The following is a 25609-nucleotide window of genomic DNA, read 5'->3' as shown; positions in this document are numbered from 1 at the left end:
TTAGTAAATTAGAACTCTACCCTTAGCATATTGTAATCCAATAATATTGATCAATAAAAAGCATAAATATACTTGCCTGGTAGAATTGATATAAGAAAAAAGAGTTACTCCATCATTATAGCTAATGGTCACGGTGGCGATTGAATGAGGTTGGCTAGCTCCAAATCCCTTGTTCTTATCATTTACCAGGACAAGTCCAACAGCTCCTGCTTTTTTAGCTTCCATGCTTCTTAAACTGTCCATATCTCCGGCTTCATTGAGTGAATTACGACATACTACGATCTTTCCCTTCACCTTCGCTGCATCTAGGGCTGCAACATGACATGCCGTACTAAACATAGATACAATAAGATAGCAATTAATATCAATGCATATGCTTTGCTTGGTTAATTATTTACCAAACTAAAATTAAGCTTTTTTATGTAACTCACGCATCTTTGATATTAGCGATAGTACTGCGAGCCTCTGCACCACTGATCAATGGATAGAGTTTATTAGGGTCATTTGTCTTTGAATCCATAAAGCGTACTCCCTGTAATCGTTTAAAACATACATTACTTGCTACAATAATCACTAGATTCATATGCACGCGAATAATCACTAAATTCATATGCACGCGATGCATGTGTTAGATTTTTAAATTTATGTACACCAGCCACTTTATTAGATTTTTATACTGTAAATCTATGTTACTCACTTATGTTTCTCACAGCGGCAGTTTCGTAAATAAAATGTACCACCGTGACTAAAGTGGTACAATTTTATCATCCATTTTTTATACCACCCTGAACAATTTCGCATCATCGTGACTAAAGTAGTACATTTTATTTACGAAACTGTCACTGTGAGAAACAAAAATGTTTCTCACAGTGAGTAATGGGGCGCACATTTTTATATGCATGCTTTAGATTCTAAAATAATATGCATTTTCTCAACTAAAAGTTACTTGTTACATGGAAAAAAACAAATGAATTAGTTAACGAACCTTGATCTTCTGATTGTTACCGAGTTTGACATAAGCCGAAAACTCTCTATCCATAGTACTAGCAGCAACAGTCAACAACCAAGGGGCTACATTTTGAACAGACCCAGATTTAGGTCCATTATTTCCAGCACTAGCAACCGTGATGATTCCTTTCTTCATAGCATGGAAGGCTGCAACAGCAATAGCATTGCTAGCTAAATAATCATCATCATTATCCTGACTCATCGATACATTAATGACATCTACATCGTCGTCAATGGCAGATTCAAAAGCGGCTAGTAAATCCATTGAGTTGCCTTGGAATGGAAAAGTTTCAGTAGCATGCCAAGCATTTTTGTACGCAACCACGCGTGCCCTTGGTGCCACGCCTTTCGCAGTCCCATTTGCTAATCCGTTGCAGCTTGCTCCAGGGACAATATTACCTCCGGCTGTAGATAGAGTGTGTGTGCCATGCCCTTCATTGTGATCTCGAGGGCTCAATGTATCATTGAAGATATAGTTATTTAACTTGCCTTGTTCCATAATTCCTTTGTAAAAATATCTTGCTCCTATAAGCTTCCTATAATTATTACCCATTAGTTAGCTTCCTATAATTAATTACCTATTAGTTAGTCTTATTTGCCTTTTATATCCTTCATTTTTTGCGAGTGCATTAGTTAACAAAAGGGTATTATTTGAAGACATAAAAAATTTCTACTCAAAATAACATGGTCTTATATTATACATTGACAAGCTGAAACAATAGCATGTAAACATTATTATTTCGAAGCAACAAAAGTATTATTTCATTAATAGACTAGAAATAGTATATTAACAACCTGTTGCACTTAAATGTTGGATCATTTTCATTTGCACATGCCCCTTTGAATTTTTTCGGAACAAGGCCAAAGCCTTGATCTGAAAAGCTCTGGCTCTCTGGCCACGCACCTGTTACACATTACTATTGAGTTTAATCATTCTGGGATAATCAAAAGCTTGTTATTTTTAAAAGACTGGATAATATAGGTGGCATTATACATGATAATTTATCTATTAGATGTTCGTAAATAATGAATTGTAGTAAAGGTGTTAAGTAGGAACTTTCAAACGGGTATTAATAATGTTGAAGGGGTAACAATAGTTACTCCGCATAAATAATTTTGTTATCCCCTAATATAGTGTAATTAGAATTATAGAATGACCTTATATTAGTTAATTTTTGTTCTCAAATATCTAAATAGAGAAACATGCATGTAAGAGAAGTAAAACTTGTACTTGCCGGAATCCAAGTTTGCTATAATCATGCCATCTCCGAAGCTTGCTTTCACCCAAATGGACTCATCAGTTTTATAGTTGTTAAGTTGATTCGGAAATCCTAAGAAATCCACTGATCGAGTTGTTAACAACTTTAGTGGCTGGCTTTCCATTATTGATGCAACAGTAGGGTGCTCTGCAATAAAACGATAAGATAAGATACAATTAGGGTGAAGTGAACCGTATATAAGTTCTAACTATAGCTAAAGATTGTGTTAGAGCCTTTCGCTCTGGGTATGAAGGGCCCATATCATATCCACATTTCAAGTTCATGTGAGGGGGCGTGATAGAGTATACAACATATTTCTGGGCCTCTATCTTTAGCTTAAGCTTTTGGTTGTGTTGATCCTTTGACAGATTGTTTTTTACTATGTTATGTCATATGTTTTATTTGAAAAATAAAATACGTACAGTAAATGACAATATGATAGAACAATTAGGTTAACAATTTAATCATAAATTTGTTGCATAGAAAAATTAATATTTTTCCTTGTATAATTAAGATAAATCCAACTAATGAAGCTAAAAAAAAAAAAAAAAAAAAGACATGACTATGGACTGTTAGTTTTTCTTATTTTAATAGTATTTTATTTAATTTTTGAAAAAATAAAATAAGTTATGGAGTAAGATAAAATTACCTAAGAGAATAAATCAAGAAAAAATAAGTAAAAAAAAATGTTTAGGCAAAATAATTTTAGAAAAAGTTAAATCAATTAGTTCAAAATAAGTTTTTTTTTTTTTAGAAAAAAAAAATTCAAAAATAATTTTGACTGGATAATGACAAAATTACCTAAGAGATATATTCGAACAAAATAGTATTTATAAACTGTTACAAAATTAGTTGTTCGATAAAAGATGTACATTTGTTATAAACTTGCCTTAAAATGAGCAAAAGTTATCCTTGAAATAAAATAATAGTTACCCTAGAATAATGAATAAAATTCCCTCGAAAGAGAGGGTTAGGTTCTCTTTACTAGTGTAGGGTTTTGTTGCCGCTTCTTGACGGTTGCGCTACCATTCTTGGCCTTAGGACTAGGAGATGGCGGATGAAATTACTTCGAGATATGCTAATCTCAGCCTTGACGAGGATGAGGGAGGCGTGGTGGACTTAGGTGTTGTTCCTTCAAAACGAGTAACATATTGTCAAAGCACCATGGTCGGCCGCTCAAAACCTTCTCCTTATCCCTCCAATGGAAGAATTGGAAAGCGTACAAATTAGGGCCAAGAACCCTAATTATCAGATTCTTCGACAGAGCCCAGACTTTTATCATCATATTTTTGAAAGCCTCTATGTTATACGGTCGTTCAGTGACAACCCTTCCAATAAGCATAAGGTTATATTAATCATTCAATTGTGTCGATTGAACAACACCTAAGTCCACCACGGCTCCCTCATCCTCGTCAAGGCTGAGATTAGCATATCTTCAAGCAATTTCATCCGCCATCTTCTAGTCCTAAGGCCAAGAACGGTAGCACAATTGTAGGTCCGATGATGATGTGGAGGAGCTTGTGGCATAGAGCCGGACCATGTTTCTCTATATCACTCGCCCTTTTGGATGAGAATAAAACATCTACCCTTCAATTGTAGGTCTGATGATGATGTGGAGGAGCTTATGGCAAATATTGGAGAGGTTGTCAAAATTGAGGAAGATTTATTAGGTCTCGATCAATTTTGGATAGTTAAAGTTATGATTAATGTTACGAAACCCTTGCGAAGATTTCAGAGAATTCGTGACAAATCTGGCAAGGAGGTGTGTGTTGAATTCATGCACTTATGAGCGTCTTCCTTATTTCTGCTTTGCTTGTGGTGTGATTGGACACGCGGAGCGTGACTGTGACATAGTTTCTGAAGAGAGTAAGAAAAATAAGTTAGGATGGGGAAGGTGATTGCGTTCCTTGCCTAGAGAAGGGAGGGCGAAGGAGATGGAGGAGCTTACGTCTGTGTTGGCTTATCAAAAACAATTATTTGAAACTCGAGAATCGGAGAGGGAGGAGTAATTAGAAGAGGGTGAGAAAGATAGCGAGGTAGTTGGGATTGAGCAGCCTGATCAGGGGGTGTTAGAGGTGAACAAATCTGTAGAGTAGGGGGTTGCGAACGAAGATAGTGAAGAGTTATTAGTGCTGCCTGAACCTATGCAAAGTAAGGGGTTAGATGCGGGGCGTGGGGAGTTGTGCAGGGGGCTGTATCATCTTCAATTTCAGCATTAGAATTTGTGATGGGGGTGAGTGGTAAGAGTTCAAAAGGGGCAAGGAAAAAAGTGAGGAAAAATTGCTCAGAGAGGGTTGGTGATAGATGCTTTATGGAGGTTGAGGCTAGCCCGAGTTTGGGGAAGAGGGTTAAAAAAGAGAGTGGTGATGAGATGGTAGGATTGTAGTCGAATATAAAGAAACAAGCGGTTCCTGTCACTTTATCTGGATTGCGGGAGGCGGAGGCTGTCGATGAGCACGCCGCCGAGCTCCATGAGTATTTTGAGCTTCAACTATAGAGGGTTGGGCAATCCCTCTTCAGTTTTTGGACTCCGAGATATCATCCGGAGGGAGGCCCTGTCTATGGTGTTTCTATCAGAGACGAAGCTTAGTGGTGTTGAGTTCTGTAGAGTTAAGGATAGTGTTGGAGATTTTGATGGTCTTACATACGGTGGATTTGATGGGTAGGTCAGGGGGTCTTGCTTTGCTTTGGAGGAAGGGATTAGCCATTCATTTGCGCACGATGTCTGTTCATCACATTGATGTTGACGTTTGAGGAAGGGTTGGTGATGAATGGTGGATGTTGACGGGGTTTTATGGGTGGCCAGAAGTGGGTAACAGACATTTATCTTGGAGTTGCTTCAATTGTTAGCCACACAGTCCCATCTTCCCTGGATGTGTATAGGTGACTTTAATGAGATTATGTTCCCTTCCGAGAAGCTTGGTGGCAATGACAGGGCGGAGTGGTAGATGGTGAATTTTAAGGAGGCTGTGAATAATTGTGGGCTTTGAAATTTTCCGTTTACAGGATATGAGTTTACATATGATAATGGTAGAGATGGTATTGAGAACACTCAAACCAGGCTTGATCGGGCATTGGCTACAGATGGTTGGATAGATGTAATTATTTCCAGATGCTCACTTGGTTCATCTCGATAGGGAATGGTCGGATCATGCTCTGATAAAATTAATTTTATGGAGTAAAAATTCGGATGGTGGTGACAAACCGTTCCAGTTTGAGCAATTTTGGTAGTCGGATGGGTCTTGTGAAGGGGTAATAGAAGGTGCGTGGTTGGGTGGCTTGTCTTTGGAGTCAAAACTTACTCTTTGTGCGGAGAATTAGAAGCCTTGGAGTTCGAATAAATTTGGTGAGACCTTCAGAGAGTTACGAAAAAAAATAAAAAAAAAAGCTTAGTAAAGGGGGGCTCATGGCTGATCAGGTGCAGCAAAGGAAAAGCCTGTTCGTGAAATAGCGGGGCTAATACAGCATGAAGAAGTGTACTGGAGACAGCGCTCTCGGGTTCTTTGGTTGACTGAAGGTGATAAGAATACGATGTTCTTCCACTAGCGAGCTTCAAGCAGAAAGCGTAGGAACTCCATTCGAAGAATTACGGATGATGAGGGGGTAGTCCACGGTGGTGATGAGTGTGTAGGTGCTGTAGTAGTTGCTTATTTTCGGAGCTTATTCACATCATCGAATCCTTCGATGATTGAGCAGGTCTTGAGTACTTTTCAAAGTAGAGTTACTGATGAGATGAATGCAAGCCTGAGAGCGGAGTATACGGCTGATGAGGTCAAGATGGATTTGAGTCAAATGCATCAGGCTCCGGGCCCTGATTGTATGTGTCCTGTATTTTTTCAGTCGTATTGGCATATTGTTGGTCTGTCGGTCACTAGTTTTGTTTTAGCTACATTGCGTGGTGCCTTAATTCCAGCTTTTTTGAATAAAACTTTTATAGCCTTGATTCCGAAGAAAGATAATGTTGATCATATGTTAGATTTGAGACCGATTTCATTGTGTAATGTGGTCTATAAATTGGTGTCGAAAGTTTTGGCTAATAAATTGAAGATATTTTTTAATAGTATATTTCTGAAAATTAGAGTGTCTTTACCCCAGGACATCTGATTACTGATAATATTCTGGTAGCTTTTGAAATGTTCCATCATATGAAAAATTCGACGTCGAAAAATGGTAGTATGGCCTTGAAATTGGATATGTCAAAGGCGTATGATAGGATCGAGTAGTACTTTCTGGAAGCAGTGCTTGATAAATTTGGCTTTGATAGTGCTTCGAGCGGTCGGGTGATGGAGTGTGTTCGACCGGTTTCGTTTTCAATGTTGATTAATGGCTGGCCTATTGAGGAGTTCTCTCCGGGTCGAGGGTTAAGGCAAGGGGACCCAATTTCACCGTACTTATTTATTTTGTGTGCTATAATTTTTTCTCATCTTCTGCGTAGTGCTGAGGAGGTGGGAAGTCTACGTGGTATTCGGGTTGCTCCTACATACGGCTCCGGCTATTAGCCATCTTTTATTTGCCGATGACTGTATTATTCTTTTTAGAGCAGCCGAGAAAGATATTGAGGTAATTCAGGGAGTGCTTGAGGATTATGAGTTGTCTTTCGGGCAAAAAATAAATTTTGATTAGACAACGGTTTCTTTCAGTAAAAGAGTTGTGAATGCGAAGAGGGTTGAGTTGGCTGCTAAGATGGGTGTTCAACAGGTTGATGTTCATGATAGGTACCTTGGTTTGCCTACGTTACGGTGGTAGGGAGGTCAAAAAAAGTGATCACCAAAGGCATCAAGGAGAAGTTATGGAAGAAACTCCAAGGATGAAAGGGGATGTGCTTTCTAAGGCGGGTAGGGAGGTCATGATAAAGGCGGTGGCCTAATCTCTTCCTACCTATGCGATGAGTGTTTTTAAATTTCCATCGTCTTTTTGTTATGAGTTAAGATCCTTGGTTGCTCAATTTTGGTGGGGTAAAAAACAGGGCGATAGGAAAATCCATTGGTTAGCTTGGAGGAAGTTGTGTCGATTGAACAAGGATGGGAGGGTTGGGGTTTAGGGATTTTAAATTGTTTAATTGGGCGTTACTCGGGAAGCAAGCTTGGAGGTTAATTATACAGCCGGGTAGTCTGATTGAGCGTGTCTTTCGTGGTAAATACTATCCCAACTCGAATTTTTTAGAAGCTCGGTTAGGGGCTTTGCCGAGTGTAACTCGGAGTGGGATATTTGAGGCAAAGTGGGTTGTTAATAGAGGTTTGAGATGGCGTGTGGGAAATGGTGATAGTATTAAGGTGTGGGCGGATCCTTGGATTCCGAGCACACAAACCCGAAAGGTTATCTCTCGCCGTGGCAATATTGATGAAAATATGAGAGTTGCAGAGCTTATCGACATAAATTCTAGAAGTTGGGATGCCTAAGCTTGTTGACCAGATTTTTCTCCCGTTTGAGCGTGAACGAGTTTTGAGCATACCTATCAGTCATAGATTTCCTGTTGATGAAGTTTGTTGGGATTTAGAGAAGGATGGTTATTACTCGGTTGGATCGGCTTATAGAGCTATATCTGATGATGGTTGGAGGAGGGAAGAAGAGGCACCTTCAGGGAGGAGGTACTTATGGAATAAAATATGGAGCTTGAATATTCTGCCTAGGGTCAAGATCTTTGCTTGGAGGGCTTGCCAAGATGCCCTTCCAACTCGTAGTGGCATCAATCGGAGGGTTCGGGATTATGTTCCTACTTGTAGTATCTGCCAATGTGAGGATGAGACGGTTATTCATGCTTTGGTTAACTGCAAGCTTGCTCGCGCCAGCTGGAATTCGAGGAAGTTTCAGAATCTTGACTTGCACAATTTTCATTCAATTGTGGATTGGTGGGAATATTGTTTTGGCGAGGTTGGTGAGGAAGAGATGGAGGATTTGATTACTCTCTGCTAGGCGATTTGGGGGGCTCGAAATAAGTATGTCATGAAGGATGTGAGGCTGAACCCTGAAGGGACTGCTAGCTATGTGCTACAGACAAGCTGTGAAGCTAGGGATGAAGGTGAGAAGGCTCATAAGGGGGGGGGGGGGTTCGTTTGATGGGTCTGCTCATCCTACTACTTGGCAGCCTCCACCTGCTGAGTATTATAAGATAAATGTCGATGCAGGGGAGCTTGGTGCAGGGGGATCAGGGCTTGGGGCTGTTGTGAGAAATAGCGTGGGTGAGGTGATTGCTTGCGCGACAGTGCATGGGGCAGAGAGGTGGGATCCGATCGTTGCTAAGGCAAAGGCAATGTATTGAGGAATGCAGCTAGCTAGAGATGAAGGATTGAGAAGAATTGTGGTGGAAGGTGATTGTTTACCTGTGATTGAGGCATTGTGTGGGCGAACGAGAGGCTCCAATGCTTTTCATTTAATTATTGATGATATTTTAGATTTTTGTTCTAGTTTTGAGAATTGTTCTTGGTCTTTTGTTAAACGAAGTGGGAATAAAGTGGCACATGATTTGGCCCATTTCCAACCATGGGAAGTCGGTTGGAGAGTGTGGAATGATGTGATCCCAGAGTTTGGATGTAGTTTCGAATGATCTATTAATATAAGCCTTTCGTTGGTTTGTTTAAAAAAAAAATAAAAAAAAATAAAAAATATAGTAACCCTAAATCAATTTTTTTAAAAGAAGTTACCGCTAAATTGTCTAAAAGTTGCTCTAATAATAATAATGTCTTATATACAAACTCTTATATAATTTAAGTTACGTTCAATAATACATTATTAGACAAAATCAGACGAGACATACGTATATGATATATCTTAAATTCTTAATTATAGTCTTACTTGCGAGTTCGGTGGCCTCCTCTTCATGAAGGTTTGCAGCAAAGGCATTGAATATTTTATTATATGAATAAACAATCCTTTCTGAAGGGTTGAAATCACTATTCAATTTAAGAATATATATTAAAAAAAAAGTGGGCAAAATAATGTGAGGATTTTAAATAAATGAGGAATAAAGCCGCCCCGCCCCAGCAGGCGGGTTGGTTCCTCTGTCGTCACCGGGGAGCTCTTGGCGAGGAGACCTTAGGATAGGTTGCTAAAATAAAACAAACGGGAGGATTTTGGTGGCCGCTGATTCGCACGAAGCTGGTCCCTCTGGGGAAAAGGCGTGTATTCAAAGTTTCGTGTCCAGTCCGCTCTGTACCTGCTAATGTTCCTGGCAAAATACATGTCGAAATCTTTACTTTAGGTTGATTACAAGCTGTGGTGCTCCGTCTTTTGGTTCGTTGTTGGCTCAGGTTTGGTTCAAACTAAAAAGAATGAAAGGTGCAATTCATGATGTGAGTTCGTAATAGTCTCTGGGCTCGCTGACAAACGAGGTTCTGCATGGTGAGATCCTAAATGGATAACGTAGTGCTGCATTTGCGTGAAAACAATGACATGCATTAGATTTTTCATATACTTACCTCCATTTTATTAGTAACACATATTCCTTTTTAGTAAGTTTATTTTTAGTTGATATGTTTTCTTTTTGTGTAAGTTTTATACCTTGCTTTTCTAGTGTACCCCACTTACTTTATCATTCTCTCTCATTCTCTCTCCTCTCTTTACTATGTGTGCCTAAATTAAACGCGTCAAACTAAATATAAACGGAGGGAGTACATGGTAGTCATCCGTAGTGATAGTATATAAAACATATTTCTGGGCCTCAACCATAAGCTTGAGTATGATAGAGTATAAAACATATTCCTGGGCCTCAACCATAAGTTTAAGCTTTTGGTTAAGATGGTCCGTAAACATGGTATCAAGAGCCACATGACACAAATTAAAGGTCACGGGTCCGAATCTCATCCACCCCTCCTTTCAAAGTGGAATTAACAGGGTATGAGGAGAGTCCATGCTGCATCCACACTTCAAGCCCAACGGGCTCTCGTGTGAGAGGGCGTGATAGAGTATAAAACATATTCCTAAGTCTCAACCATAAGCTTAAGCTTTTGGTTGAGTTGGTCCTTTAACACGTAAAAAAATTTATATACACTCGGGTGTACCGTACACCTAGGGTCATTTGCTCATTTAATCAACAAATAAGCAAATGACCCCAGGTGTACAGAACAGGCTCTCAAAAATCAAAAATCAAAAATAAATCAAAAATCAGCCAATAAAAAATTGGTATAATGGTAGTCATTTTAGGGATGACTACCATAGAATTTTCACATATCTTATGTAAAACAAAGCTAGTGGAAAGAAATCTATTTCGTAGTAAATTTGTTGTCAATTTTCCAACTCATATTTAGTACTTATTATTGTGTTTTTTCAATTAAATGTCTTTGAAAATGCGAGTTCAAAAGATAATGTATCGTCAAATATTGTATGAGTGTTCCTTTTTTTCCATCGTTTGTTATGTACACATTTTTAGCCATTAAGATTTTTCTCTTTAAGTTTCTTTTTTTTTTTTTTTTTTTTTTTTTTTTTTTTTTTTTGCATAAAAATTTATAGAGTTATTTAATATGTATATGTAACTGTTTCAAACTATGCACTCTTTTGTAAAAATTCCATTTTTTTTAAAAAATTATATTTCCAAATTATGATAATTTGTTTCCATTTACATCTCATAAATCATAAGTCTTACTCATGTAGTAAGTAGTAACCAATACCAATTATTTTTAGAGAAAGAGTAACATAAGCCATAGGGAATTACTAGTTATTAAGTATCTAAGAGAGCATAAAGCATTAAGAAAGATAAACATATGGTATCGGATCTTAGATATCCCATCCGATTCAAAATAGCAACATAAATAAGAAACGAATGGAGTACTAGATTAAAATAGCTTTTGGAAAAAAATAAACGACGAAGCACATTAAAGACTTGCCTTAGGGGCAGCAAAGGCAGGAACTTGCCACAATGACAAAAGAAGAATTGTTAGGACGAAGTCATGTGAATGCATTGAAATCTGCATTGTTTGATAGAGTATGAAGCTTTTTTTTTTTTTTTTTTTTTTCTAGTTTTCTTTTTCCTTTGTACTAGATCAAATTTGAGAATGCATGGAAATCAATTTGTTGTTTTCTCTTTGAAACTCGAATTTCTCTATTTGTTGATTAGCAAAAATATTCGTTATAATAATTTGCTTTGCCTTAATTACATAATGTTTATTAGATGGTTGATTAATTAGCAAATTTTATATGAATTCTTACAAGTGGATGATTCTTATACTGCAAAGACATTTTAACCTATTCTTCACTTTATTATTATTTTTTTTAAATTCAAACAATTTTCCTAACATAGTTACATATTTAGTTGGTATTAAATAAATGTGAATGTTATTTATTGTTATAAATGGCTATAGAGCTAGCTATATATAGAGTTTGTTATGGGAGAATACTAGCTAGTGCATCGAATGGGCCAAAAGACTAGTTATTTCTCATAGATTATTTTTCTTGAGGTGTGTTTTTTAGAAAATGAAACACATCGGTTATTTTTTTTTTTTTGACAAAATAAAACACCTCATTTTGTTACTTAAATTATGCAAGTTATGGAATGCGTAGAGTCTTTAACCGTTTAACATTATATAATCTATATTAAGTTAGTGGAACTGCAAAAGAAATAATGTTAATTACATGTAATGAATCAACTTTATTGACGATTTTAATATAAATGTATTATAAAAAAAATGAAAAAAAAAATAAAAAAGTTTAATGATGAGTGTGACATAATGTGGCGCTATTGGTTTATGTGATGGTTTGTGTTATTATATACTTCATCCGTTTTTAAATACTTGCAACACAACATTGTGATACGCACTTTGAGGTCGAGATTATATAATGTAAGTGACCATATCAATCAAAATGATTTTTACACATGATATCTAACAAACCCTTCTCTAATCCTAGTGTTAAAATAATTTTGAAAAAAAAATCGCTCATTTACTTTTACTAGTCGTCGCCTAAAAATGCGTGCCTAAAAGTTATGTTGCGAGTAAAAGAAAATAAAGGAAGTACTGTAGTAAGTATAGAATATAGAAATACGGAGTAGATAGGTTAGGTCCCGTGCCATGCACGGTACGTTATTTTAATTACTTTTGAACAAAATTGTTTAATATCTTGAACAAAATTGAAGTAACATGGAATATTTGATCAAGATCATATTCATAAAAAAATATTCTACCAAAAATACATCTTCTTGAAAAAGATTATATATTTCCTTATTATTCCGTGATTAATTGAGTATCAACATAAAAATGGTAAATATTATTGCTTATTTATATAGTTGACAAAAACAGACTTTTTTTTTAAAAAAAAAATAACTTCCTTAAATAAAATTTAGTAATTAATTATTTAAAAAATATACTAAGAACACATCAGAAATCGACACGTGTCATTGCTGGTGTGTCTTTTAGTATATATTCATTGATGTTAAATCTAATTATGTCATCCACTAAAGAATTTCAATAAACAACGGACCGGGCCCACACTAAGATGGGTTTGATTAGGATTTAAGTTACAAGCGTACATGATGCTGTGTCTGCATTTATTTATACACATCAAATTATCAAAGCGTATCCAATTTTCCATGCATGCCATGCAACTTTATTTAACCAAATTTGTAACTAAATGTACATTGATGACAATTACATTGAAACGTTTGGGGCCTATACACGGATGCGCTATATATAAGGAAGCTTCAATTCAGATTTTAGAAACACAAAAGATAGTTAAATTTCAACCAAGACATACTCAACCAATATTATTCTTCAACAATTGGATCATGGCTCGCAGAATAATTCAACATTTTTTGGTTTTTTCTGAGTGAAACCACAATGTGTACTCCCATTCGTACTCATGCTCCTACTCCTACTTCTATTATCAGTAATCGTTCGATAAATATCAGACATCAATATGATGCTCAGCTAGCCTGAAAACGAGTTGAAGTTGTATAAGTATAACGCTTATATCTTAATTGATCAGTGATCTTATACATGTATTAGTGCATGATCGAAGATTGTTCTCACTATAAATGTGAAAAAAAAAAAAAAGTACTTGCATACATAGTTTGTATTTGTTCCCACGCACAATTTCATTTGATATAGAAATCATAGAATCTATTGTATGGGATTGACGATGTTTATGTACATGTAGCTATATTATGATATACAAGATATATATACAACATATGCCAAATGTACCAATTCTCCTTTTGCTAGACCTTCGTATAATATAAACTTTTTATCACCGAAGAGGTCAAGAGAATTTTACCTACTTTCTTGTTCTTTCACAAATAATAAATATATAAGAGTAACAACATTCGTTGCAATATAAATATTTTTGGTATCTTATTTCAGCCCTAGGCATGATTTGTGGTTGCGTGCCTATACATAATACATCTATCAAACATGCAGCAAAACCATCATCCAGCTTGCGCTGATTAAGAATAATTGGACTAATGCAATCTAACTCATGGTCCAATAACTAGTAATTAGCGTTCCTAATTAGCAATGAAAGTACATAAAATAAGAAGTGTACATCCTGCGTTCCTCTCATACAAAAGCAATGGAGGAGTAATAAATTATACTCCGTAAAACAAAATTTGGTACTTTCTCTAGCTTCATTTGGCCTTGATCACAATAGGGCTTCTTACAACATGTTTAGCGTCAGACCAAACCAAACTTCCGAATTTGTAAGAATGGTGTTTGCTATATGCCTTCTGTTGGTAGATTAATTCAAACTTAGTTGGAGTATTTTTAGGAATACTGTTTTTAGTGTTTCGGTTAAGTATGCAGTGGAGTATTTAGTTGTTGTTAGTGGGTCAAATTATAGTTGCATGAAAATAGGATATGGTGGATTATGCTTCCATCATTTTAGCTTAGTTGTTTATCAATTATTCTCTATTTAAGTAGTGCAGTACGTTTGTTTGTGGTTGTGCAGTGAATAAAATCAGTTTTGTTTCTCCATTAATATTATTCTTCTGCTGTAGTATTGGTTTCAACACCTTCATCATGGTTGTACTGTTATGAGAACGCGAGCAAATGAAGTTCAAGTGAATAAAATCAGTTTTGTATTATGCCTTGAAAAACAGAATTCTTCATGAACTTGATACATTATGCTATTCTAGAATAATAAAACTCATTGCCTAAACTGAATTTAATTTACAATTGTTCGAATTTACTATTAATTAGAACATAAATATATTAATATTTCAAACAATAATATGTTTATACCAGGGCACTATACTACATGGTCTTTTAGTGGAGGAGCAAGTCCAGACTATTGGGCAAAACTTCAGGCTTGGTGTACTTTTGGAGAAACAACTGCAATTCGACGAATCTGTCCTGCAACCGGTGAAACTGGCTGAGCCTGAGTTCAAAGAAATATCAACAATTGCAGCAGCTCATTTCTTGGATGAAATATGTGGTATGATAAATTAATATCAACAATCGGCTTCAATGGAGAACTCTGAGTGCGCTTCAATGGAGAACTCTGAGTGCGCTTCAATGGGGAACTCTGATTGCGCTTCAATGGAGAAGAGAGAAAGGTGGGCGAAATAACAGAGGAGAAGAGAGAGAAAATGGAAGTGAGAGCTAACCCTTAACCATTATTATTGAGTTTTTTATTTTAATTCTTAAATTATTGGGCTTTAATTGAAACTCTATAAAAGCCCTGTCCATTAAAAAACTAAAGGGTCAAAACCTTTAGTATTAGGCCCGACCATTTTGCCATTAGGTAGCCCTACCCAATAACCACCCCTAGCTGCAGTACTCCAATTAGGGTGTAACTTTTTAATAAGAGCTGCAATGCCAATGACATGAGGAGATGACATCGATGTTCTGGATCTCATAATGTATGGAGCATTCGCAATATTCGGAGGAGAAGCACCCAGAATATCTACGGTTTTACTTACCAAAAACCATCGCAAATCAACAAGGGTTAAAAAAACCGTCATAAATTATAGAAAACCGTCGTAGAATTCAAATATTGCGACGGTTTAAATAACCATAGTAGAAAAGCCATTGTAATTTGACTGCTTCTTAGTAGTGTAAGAGCTTACAATGTATTAGAAACAGGATCTAGAAAGAGTAACTTATGGGATCGAAGTACCTTGGTTCCCCCCAAATTCTAAATAAGGACATCAAACATAAACGGAAAGAGTACTAACTTAATAAAATAAAAAAATAAAAATAAAATAAAAATAAAAAAAACCAAATTTCTCATAAAGGAATTGAAGGATGTAGCAGGTTGAAAAGAAGACGAGTTGCCTTAGGGGCAGCAAAGGTAGGTACTTGCCACAATGAAAAGAGAAGAATTGATAGGAAACCATGTAAAATCATTGGAATCTGCATTTTTTTTAATCGAGTATTACAGCTCTTTCGTTCTTCTCTTCTAGCCTCCTTCCTTTTGTACTCGATCAAATTTGAGAATGCATGATATTAATTTGTTATTTTCTTTTTAAAACTCAAACTTGTTTAGGGCTTTTTTTTTCTTTTTTTTTTTTTTTTTTTTTTTTTTTTTTTGAAAGATCAAACTTGTTTAGATGGTTTATTCACAAAAACTTATTTTATTTTAATTTATCTAACATAATATTTAAATCATTAGTTAGAAAAAAAAACTTAATAAATTATTACAAGCGGATGTTTCTAAGACTGCAAAAACGTTGTCAACTTTATTTTAACTTTCCTTTATTTTAATCCAAATAAAATTCATAACCTAGTTCCATCTTCCATATTTAGTTGGTACTTAATTAATGTGATTATTAATAATTGATATGAATAGCTATAGTACTATTTAGGTTCGTGTTGGATGTTAAATTCACTCAAATGAATGTCTCTCCTCGAAAATCTCTATGTTGCACACTTGCATGAGTCGAAGGCATAGAATAAGGGATTTGTTAAACATCGCCCGCAAATTACTACATAAAGCCCACAAAATTAATATGATTTGACAGTTTTGCCCCTTTGTCAATTTTCTCTGAAAACGAAAATTTCACTCACCGGAAAATGTGGAGTCGTACGGGGACGCCGGGGGAGGCCGGAGATCCGGGGGACGACGAATGTCATCGGAAAAGATGGTTGGCGTCCGGAGGAGCCGCCACCACTGTGGCAACGGCGCCTGGCCGGGACGCCGCCACCATGGCGGTGGCGCCTAGCCAGGACGCCTAACCATGGTTGAAGCTCCAGGCGCCATGACCATGGTACTGGCGTCCCGGCTAGGCGCCACCACCATGGTCTCGGCGTCCCGGCCAGGCGCCGGTTCCAGGGTGGTGGTCTGGCCATTTTTTTTTATTTATTTACATTTAACTTGCTTAAAATTCAAAATAAAAAATTTTCCCAGTTACCAACAAAAAAAAACAAAATATTAAAAAAAAAAAGAAATTTTTTTTTCTCAATTTCCAACAAAAAAAAACACAATATTACCCCAAAAAAAAGAAAACAAAAAATTATCAATTTCCAACAAAAAAAACATGATATTACACAAAAATAGAAAAAAAAAATCTCAATTTCCAAAAAAAAAAAATTTATACAAAAAAACAAAAAAAAATTAAAAAAAAAAATAACAAAACAACCACGACAAAGTGGTGGGGCGCCTGGCCAGGACGGCTGATGGCTGCTGGTGGCGCCAGGTCCGGCAGCCACGTCCACCGGCTGGGCGTCCTGCCCAGACGCCAAGCCGGTGGACGTGGCTGCCGGACCTGGCGCCACCACCACCTTGCCGCCACGAGCCACCACCACCTTGCCGCCACGAGCCACCACCACCTTGCCGCCACGAGCCAACCACCTTGCCGCCACGAGCCTCGACATCCCCGTACTTTGATTTTTATTGATGTTTTTTTTTTTAAGGTCAAGGGCAATATTGTAACTTCAATATAAGTTTGCGGGCTTTATGTGGAGATTTGCGGGCGATGTTTAGCAATCCACTAGAATTATTATCCTTCAAATTATAAAGTTATGTCAAAAAAAAATCATAAAATATTAGCCATCAGATGTTTTGTAATAATGACAGGCAAATGAAGTAAAAAAAAAATACATTGCAAATTAATACTTGTATCTTTAATAATGAATTTTACAAAAATTATTAAAAGTGTAGATTACAGACGATTCCAAATATCATTCGAATCACATAACTATAATTTTGTATATATTAAAGATAATCTTTGTTCAAGTTTATAAAGTTTTTAAAATTTGACTATAAAACCTAAAATGAGCATTATATTATGGGACGAAGGGAGTAAAAGCATTCTTTGCAAGCCTAATTAATTCTGCTAAACCAGTCATCATTAATAAGGGGTCATTTGGTTCGCAAAGGGAAAAGGGAATGACTAAAAGAAAGGGAAAGAAGGAGAATGGAAAGTAACTCCCTCATTTATCATAGGTTGTTTGTTTTACTTCAAAAGAATTGAATCAATTTTATGAGTACCAACTGCATAGCCAACAACCAACTCCAGCCCCCCTCTCCTCTAGCGACGCCGAGCTCCCCCACTCCCCTTTGTCGGCCTCCACCGTACCCTCCTTGCCGGCGACCTACTCCCCAGCCTTCTCTGCAACACCGCCGCCCCTCCCTCGTCTACCCGCCGTACCGACTCCATTGCTATATGTCGATGTCCTCCCTCTTCTCTCTCTTTTTTAAGTAATCTTTTGGTAGATCTAGTAGGTTGTTTGTTAATAGAGTGTTACGTATTATTTTTTTGGGTGTCTAGGGATTGTTTATGCGATGGTTCGTTATGGGTTATTTTATTAGATGGTCAAGGTTTTTTGGTGGTTTTGTGATGGTTTTTGTGGTGGTTGTGATGATTTCGTGGGTAAAGGGTGGTGAACGTGGTAGGTGAGAGTTATATCGAGTGGAGTTGGGTAGTTTGGGGGAAGATGGTTTGTTTTCCGGTGCATTTGGGTGGTTTTGGGTAGTTTCGGTGGTGGCTGGGTGGTGGCGTCAGTGTGTCGGCGATTTTTTGGTGGCTAGGCGGTGGTTCTAGTTGTGGTTGGGCGGTGGTGCGGTGGGCAGTTGTTTCGAGGGTGGTCAAGATAGTTAAAAAGTTGGTCAAGGTAGTTGGGTGAAGAGGAGTTTAGGGGTTAGGGTGATTCCCATGGGGGGAGGGGGGTGGGGAATGAAAATAGAGGAAAATGGAGTAATGGAAGGGGTAAAGAGAATGATTGAATTTGTCTATCAAACATCAACAAAGAGAATCATGGCAGTTGATTCTCTTTCCCCCAACCAAACGGCCCCTAAATATATTGGACGACAAAACCCTTCTATTCTCTAGTTATCTCGATGATCGTTTATATTTTTTTTCCTATAAATTTCAGAAGTAGCACGTGTTACCCTAGACCCCAACTTAGGTCTCCCTATGTGCAACTACAATAGCCTAAACGAAAGGGATGGCCAGAAAGAATTTTTTCCCTCCAAATTTGTTGGTCTAAATCCAGCTCAAAATATTATATGGATGGTAAACACTATGATTACAAGGTTCCGCCAAATCTTTTGCAAGGCAAGTATGAGTAAATGGTAAGAAAATTTTGAGCTCAGGATTTTGCAAGGGGCTAAAAGGAATGAATTAGAATCATCCACAGCATAGAATAAACATATCCCGCAGCATCTCCATGAAAAATAACTACTCAGTTAGTTCCAGACTCTCACCTTCAAGCTCAAGTCTTCGTGTGACCCTACTACAATTAGGCTATGCAGGCCGGCAGCAAAACATAGGCCTGTACGCTGCGTATAAACATAAGAGCAACAGACAATATAGCTATAACAACTAGTGAGTGACCGATGCGTATTTAAAAGTTGCAGTGTTTAGCCACAATCTATCAAAATTTTCCTTTATTGATTATTGGACACTCATCAATAATATACCCATTGAATTTGATTTATAGAACAATAAAAAGGCAGTATCTCTCGAACCATTTCCATTTAATTATTGAATATCGATACAATACTTACTGCATCTGAATGAAAAGTGCTACAGAGTGCAGATGTTGCTGACAAGTTTCATGTGTCCATTCATATAACCTAAAGCCCTAAAGGTATAAAATTACTAGCAAACGGAATTTAAAAAGTGTAGCAAAGGCCTAGTCTTACCTTCGGGCTGTAAATTTTTGACGGTATTGACGTCCGGCCTAAGCACGGAATATAGCTTCAAAAAAGAGGTCGAGGTTGCCATTTCTAGCATCAAACGCCAATAGTTTCTCAAGCGCTTCCTGCATATATAGCATTGTAGTTAACCAAAGTCATGTACTGATACTCTTTGCCACAATTTTAATCTATAGCCACTACACCATTATTCAGTTCCTCACCAACACAAAGCTATAAACTGTGTTAAAAGACTCTAATACTCGTGTCTAACATGGGTGCATGACCAAGGGTTGAACGTTGAACTAGCCTACCTTATCAAAATATCTATGATTTCAGTCGAAAATGACAAGTCAAACATTCATAATCTTGCCAGCATATCAAGGATCAAGGGTATTAAAGATGAAATGAAGAGTCCAAATGACATAATACTGATGAAAAGCAAAACCTGATATTGTTGATCTTGTGCCTGTATATTCACATCAGAGAGTCTCTCAACATGGTTACCCTTCCCAGTTGCATCCAGTATCTCAGCTGCTCTTTTTACAACATCATCAGAAATACCTGTGTGATGTTAACAGATACCAGGTGACTAAAAAGTGAAAATTTCACTCCCTGAACCCACGCAGATCACCGCAAGAAAGCAGGAAAATGTACAACCACAGAAATAGTGAAAGAGTATACAATGCATCTATTGTTGTGACAAACCAACTCTTGTAGAAAAAATGGAAGGGTAAACCTACTTCACCATGGAAATAAAAACTAAAACATACCGGCGAGCATTGCACAATGTAAACCTGCAAAAATAGAAGTTGTTTGAATTAGAAACCTTTTATATCGTACATACTCATTCAAGTTATTATAAATTAAAGAGTACTTACCATAACTCAAGTGTGCCTGCCCTGGAACTAATCTGTCATTGCATATTGAGGAAAGAATCAGTTAATACATCATCTTATGGCAAATGGAAATTAGGGTGATAAATCTTGCAATCTTCTCATCACTGAATATCTTTCAGAGGGATAATTAGAAATGATTGCAAGGGATACTAACTCTTCAGACATCTTTTGAATCGCATAACTAAAATAGATTAAAGAAAAGATTCTGAACAGCTATAAATCCGTTTCATGATAAGACTTCATACAAACAAGTATCGTAGATAAAGACAATGGAAAGGAAATGACCAGTATGTTACGAAATGGTACCTATACAGGAACACAATGTCTTCTGAAGGCATACTGCTTTCTTCAGGTCTCAGCACACTCATAGTATAGAAGTTGATTTTTTCAGACTACACAAAGTTCAAATAAGTATCATTATTCCATTAGGTTGCCGAGAATCCATGATTCGGTTTTTACTAAGAGATTGGCAAAGAGAAAACCTTCGGCAGCAAATTCTCGTGAAATATTTCAGTCAAGTGTGTGCAAACAAAAACCTGCAAATCAAAGTCAGTGTCATGAGCTGAAACTCAAACTCCTGGCAATATTTAACATTCTCTTAACATACCAAGTCTACTTTAAAACAAAGGTGGCTTTGAACATCAAGAGTTTGTTATATATGTACAGTAATACAGAAGAACAGATCAAGACCTTCTACAAGCACAGATGGAATAGAGAAATTCATAGTTGAATCAGTGCATACGGTTAGTCAGATAATTACATTGCAGAGATAAAAAGGCAGTAACATATGTCTCAAAATTTGCTTAAATGATCAACTGTCAACAGGTTATTGATGTCATTCAGTCTGTAACCTCCTTTTCTTATCAACAGCAGGACTGATAACTTGGGTTTAAAAGTTCAACCTCTAACCTTTGGAGTATCATCATTACCAGCAAAATAGTTCACAGTTCCACCAAGAAGACCAACGCCATCTGAAACACAAAAGAAGCATTATTTATTGGAGTAGAGAGTACGCAAAAAAGCATCAATAACGTCTTAAAGCATAATATCTGGAAGAGAAAGAGATACAATTTTGAAAGAAGCTATTAAGGTTTACCTTCTGTAAGTGTGCCTTTACCGAATTCATCCAAGAGGCATAAAGATCGTGATGTAGCTTGCCTATAAAAGTATAAATTTAGATCAGAATTCCAAAGTGTACACTAGTGTAATTGTTTTTCATGATGAAGCAAAGAAGTTTAATATTTAATGGATACTTCGTATTAAAGAAAGATATTTCACCCCAAGCTTCAATTTTTATAAAAACACAGATATGATGACCAATTGACCAGTAGAGTTGCCAAAAATTGACTAGCAGTATCCAAGAAAACAATGACTATATTAGCAAGCACAAACATTACTATCAACAATTTCTCACTACTGTATACCTCAACATCAAGCCTACTTGCTGTAGATCAATCATAAATGTAGACTGTTCCGCAGCCATGAGCTTGCTTCCCATTGCACAAAATATCCTGTCAAAGAGCATAATGTAAGCTATTACAATTTACAGCCATGACAATATGCAATCATCACATAGAGGCATGTGACCATTATAAACATACCTATCAGTTAATCCTACCACAGCAGCATCTGCAGGTACAAAACTCCCAATGTGAGCGAGGAAAACAATCAAGGCAACCTGGGGAAAAGAAAACATATGAGAGATAACTATTTTGTACAATCTATCACGCGTCTTGTGGCAGTAGAAAGTTTCCATATCCATATACATTTAGGTTGAATATGTATTTTGAATATTCTTTTTCTATACACTTCAATGAAACGTAGAAAACATACATAATACTTCATATATTCCAAATTCAGATGATTTTTACAGATAGCAAGGGTCCAAATCATATTACTTATATCTGGTAAAGTTGAAAAGGAAAAAATTACTCCACAGTACATTACAACAGTAATTGTGATCCATATGTGGCCAAACCAGTTTTAAGGTCAAAGCCAAGCCTTTAAATACTAGTTTGCATCTTAAATAAATATTCCGATTTTAATTTGGCCCTTCAATAAAAGCCAATAATAATATACACTTGCATAGTAGTACAACAACTCTTGGAAAACACAATTTACAGCAATATGAATTTCTGTTTTTTAATCAAGCCAGTCTCAAAAATCTCTTCACAACTGTGACCTTCGATAAGTATTGTTAAATTAAAATATATTACAAAAATCAAAAACAAGAAAGTGGCTAATAAAAAATCAAAAACAGAAAAGTGATAATAAAGTAACAAGATAAAGGCAAAGTTCTAATTTTCAATAGGAGAGCTTTTCGTATGTACAGATTTTGCCCGTTTTTCCACTTTAAAAATGCAATTTTCTAAGATGTGCATCTTCCTTAAAAAGTGTAAATTTAAAATCTAAGATTCAACCAAATGGCCACTTAGATTTAATCAGGAGAAGGTCTAATAAAAACAACTATAGCAACAACAACCTTATACAACTTTCCTCAAGGTTAGATTTAAGGAGGTCGAATGGTATGCAGCCTTACCCCAAGCTATTCAAAGACTAAATAGGTTTTTCAAAGAATCACACAAAGGGAGGAAGATATAAGAGTCAATTAAAAGATACATAGCAGACCTGTTTTATATAGATGCTTTTCCCAGAATAGTTTGGGCCAGTTATGATATTGATTTTTCCTGAGAAATTTGAAACCCACAATTTCAGAAATTATCCAAAATGATGACTGATGAGATAATGATTCTGATTCAGGTCAGATGAATATCAACAAAGAAAAATGACAAGAAAGCTTGGTGAAATTTGAATATTCGTGCCTTCATCAAGTAACTTAGTGTCATTTGGGATAAATGTGTCCACCGTCATTTCCTGCAAAACATGTCTGGAGAAAAGGTATTCTAATCATACACGTGTTTGTATAAATTCCTTGCGAGAATTCTTTTATAAAGAATAAATAAATCAAGATCATAAGAAGCAGGAGTATATTAGTAACCTTCCATTTTGTATATTCAGTATGGCATCAGTAGTCAAATTTGGCCTTACATACTTGTTTTGTTGAGCAACCAATGCCAAAGACAAGAAGCTAACACATGAAAACAAGAATTTGAGGTAAGAAAATTTGCCAGTGAACCAGACCGCAAAAATAACAAATTCAAAGATAAAGCTTAATGAGAGTTACCAGTCAAGTTCAGCTGCAAAGTTCATAGCTTTAAGCAAATGCGTTGAGAATAAGAGAACATGTGATATCAGGTCCCTTGTAATCACCCTCTCCATGTCTAACAAAATAAACAAAGAAAACAAATATGAAATATCCTAGAGAACATTCGCAATGAGACAGTAATGCTCTCTGTCTCATCAAATGTAATTCAAGCTGTCATTAGACTACACCATGAAAACAAGTATAGTAGAAAGTACCCAGAATTTTGTGATATATGTCCCCAAGAAGGTTATCCAACTCCCGTGTCTTTGAGGTGCGATAAAAAAAACCTTTTTGGCTCATTTTCACCATCTGAAAACTGCATTAGAGCTGACACCTCAGTCACTATAGTACTTTTGCTTAATTTTTGTAGTAACATTTTCAGTGAGATCCACTACTCTTACAGCAAATTCAAGATCTTCCAGCGTCTGTAGAGTACAATCATCAAATTTTTCATCATATTTGCACAGCAAGTATCCTGGAAAAACACACAAAGTTGTATGGCTATAAGATACTTGGAATCTCAAAGGACCAGGGAATAATATGATTGGATAGAAAAAAACATGAATATCTGGATCAGCTCCATGAAAAAGAATAAATGTCAACCTGGGATGGAATCACATCTAGCAACAAAAGCCAGCCAAAGCATTTTCTCGCAATGACACAAATATGGCAAAATATTGGAAAACAAGAAACTTTATACGGATCTCTCATTCTTTTGCTGGACAGTGGTAACAGGCTGATTTGATCAATCTTGTCCACAAATTATTTTAAAGCAAGGAAGCATATGCACTAGGTATCTAATATCTAAAATTGTAAGATATAGATGTCTCATGCATGATGTACAACCTATTTGATGTCTTAAGGAATTTAAAAGACATAATTAACCCCAGGCACGAGAGCGAAGATTGTAAACCTACCTATCTGATGTATGTAAACTATAGAGGGAACACGCTCATCATGTTGCAAATTAGGCAGTCGTGCAAGCTCCAATGATGACACCTACACATTTGAACAATTGCTTTAAAGTCGTACATGAATGTGAAAACTGCTCTGTTTGATGACTTGTTTTACAGCTACCTCTTCCAGAAGTTCAGGCAGCTCCTCGTATATTTGTCTCAGTTCATCCAACTATGAAAGAAGACGTAAATATTGATTATAAGCATCAGTTCATGGATATCACAATAAATAAAGGAATTGTTTGCTTCAATCATAAAGAAAAAGCTCTGTAGAAAAGAAAAATGCACATGAGTCCAAAGACATGGAAGTAAAATTGAAAGATCCAATAAGGAGTAAGAAGGGTAATAACACAGGCAATGCAGCAAATCAGAGATAAAGCCAATACATAGCATTCAGCATAGAAGTGAACCGCTAGAAATCTAACCTCTTCACAGAAACCCTCTTTGACAATTGTTCCATAACCTTTCTCTTTTTCTCTAGTGACATCAATGATGCCAACAACCTGCATAATCAATATTATCTTGTTCATAGACATAAAGTACACAACATCACAGAAGATTCTCTCTCTCGGGATGGACTGGGTAATTGATAAGCAGGAGTATTGAAAGGAATTAAAGAGTATTACCAGTTCATATATATAAGAGAGCTCTGTTGTAACACATGAGGCTGCCTGAAACGTAGATAAAGACAATAAACTTGCCACATCTGTTTAACGTTTAATGCATAGTAGAAATTGACAGTATCATCATCAATTGTTACCTTCTCGGCAATATCCAGATAAAATTGATTGGCATGCCCCCTTAAACTTTCAGAAATACCAACTTCGAATATCTTGTTCAGGTGAAGGAGTGAAGAAAGGCTCTAGAACAGAAGGTTAATATCATAAACTGTAGGCTTTTAAAAAAGTACAAGATCTAGCAAACAACGGGTCAAGAAGGGAACAAAAGAAACCCAAGTGTGTTACATAGACAAATTTAAGTTTAATGTCAAACAACCTACTAATCAGTAATTATGGAGCACTATATATCACTGCATACCTTTATAAAGACATACAGACAGAGATATGTAACTCATACTACAGAGACCAGAGCACTAGCAAACAAGAAATTTTGACATGACAAGCTAATGCAACTATATGTCAATAATAGCCTACTCAGCACACAAACGCTATAAATTGTGTTGCATGACAAGTAGAAAAACATGTAGTCAAACTTAGAAATTCAGAAAATATCAGCCTCTAAGTGATGACAGTTATATAATATAACAGATGCACCAAAAACCCA

At 36.4% G+C, this 25609-nt stretch overlaps 1 protein-coding gene, 1 long non-coding RNA gene and 1 pseudogene across 2 annotated transcripts; all 3 read right to left on the bottom strand.

Annotated features, from left to right (window-relative positions):
- Positions 1-15782, bottom strand: LOC110720708 (subtilisin-like protease SBT5.4). Its single transcript, XM_021899757.1, has 8 exons — positions 15464-15782; positions 9528-9632; positions 9060-9156; positions 2244-2414; positions 1804-1912; positions 986-1544; positions 432-532; positions 1-331 (listed from the first exon to the last, which is right to left on the bottom strand). Exons 1-8 carry the CDS (start codon positions 15545-15547, stop codon positions 1-3), a joined length of 1557 nt encoding a protein of 518 aa, XP_021755449.1. The 5' UTR covers positions 15548-15782.
- A 3317-nt stretch (positions 15783-19099) lies between these two features.
- Positions 19100-20062, bottom strand: LOC110720937. The gene is made up of 3 exons (XR_002511374.1): positions 20039-20062; positions 19714-19829; positions 19100-19393 (listed from the first exon to the last, which is right to left on the bottom strand). It is a non-coding gene; the product is annotated as an uncharacterized LOC110720937 (long non-coding RNA).
- A 560-nt stretch (positions 20063-20622) lies between these two features.
- LOC110720707 lies at positions 20623-25400 on the bottom strand (annotated as a pseudogene).
- Positions 25401-25609: the final 209 nt, after the last annotated feature.

Source organism: Chenopodium quinoa, unplaced genomic scaffold, assembly GCF_001683475.1.
Source record: "Chenopodium quinoa cultivar QQ74 unplaced genomic scaffold, ASM168347v1, whole genome shotgun sequence".
Classification (NCBI taxonomy): domain Eukaryota; kingdom Viridiplantae; phylum Streptophyta; class Magnoliopsida; order Caryophyllales; family Amaranthaceae; genus Chenopodium; species Chenopodium quinoa.
Note: the sequence above shows the minus strand (reverse complement) of the source record. Positions and strands in the feature narration are given on the sequence as shown.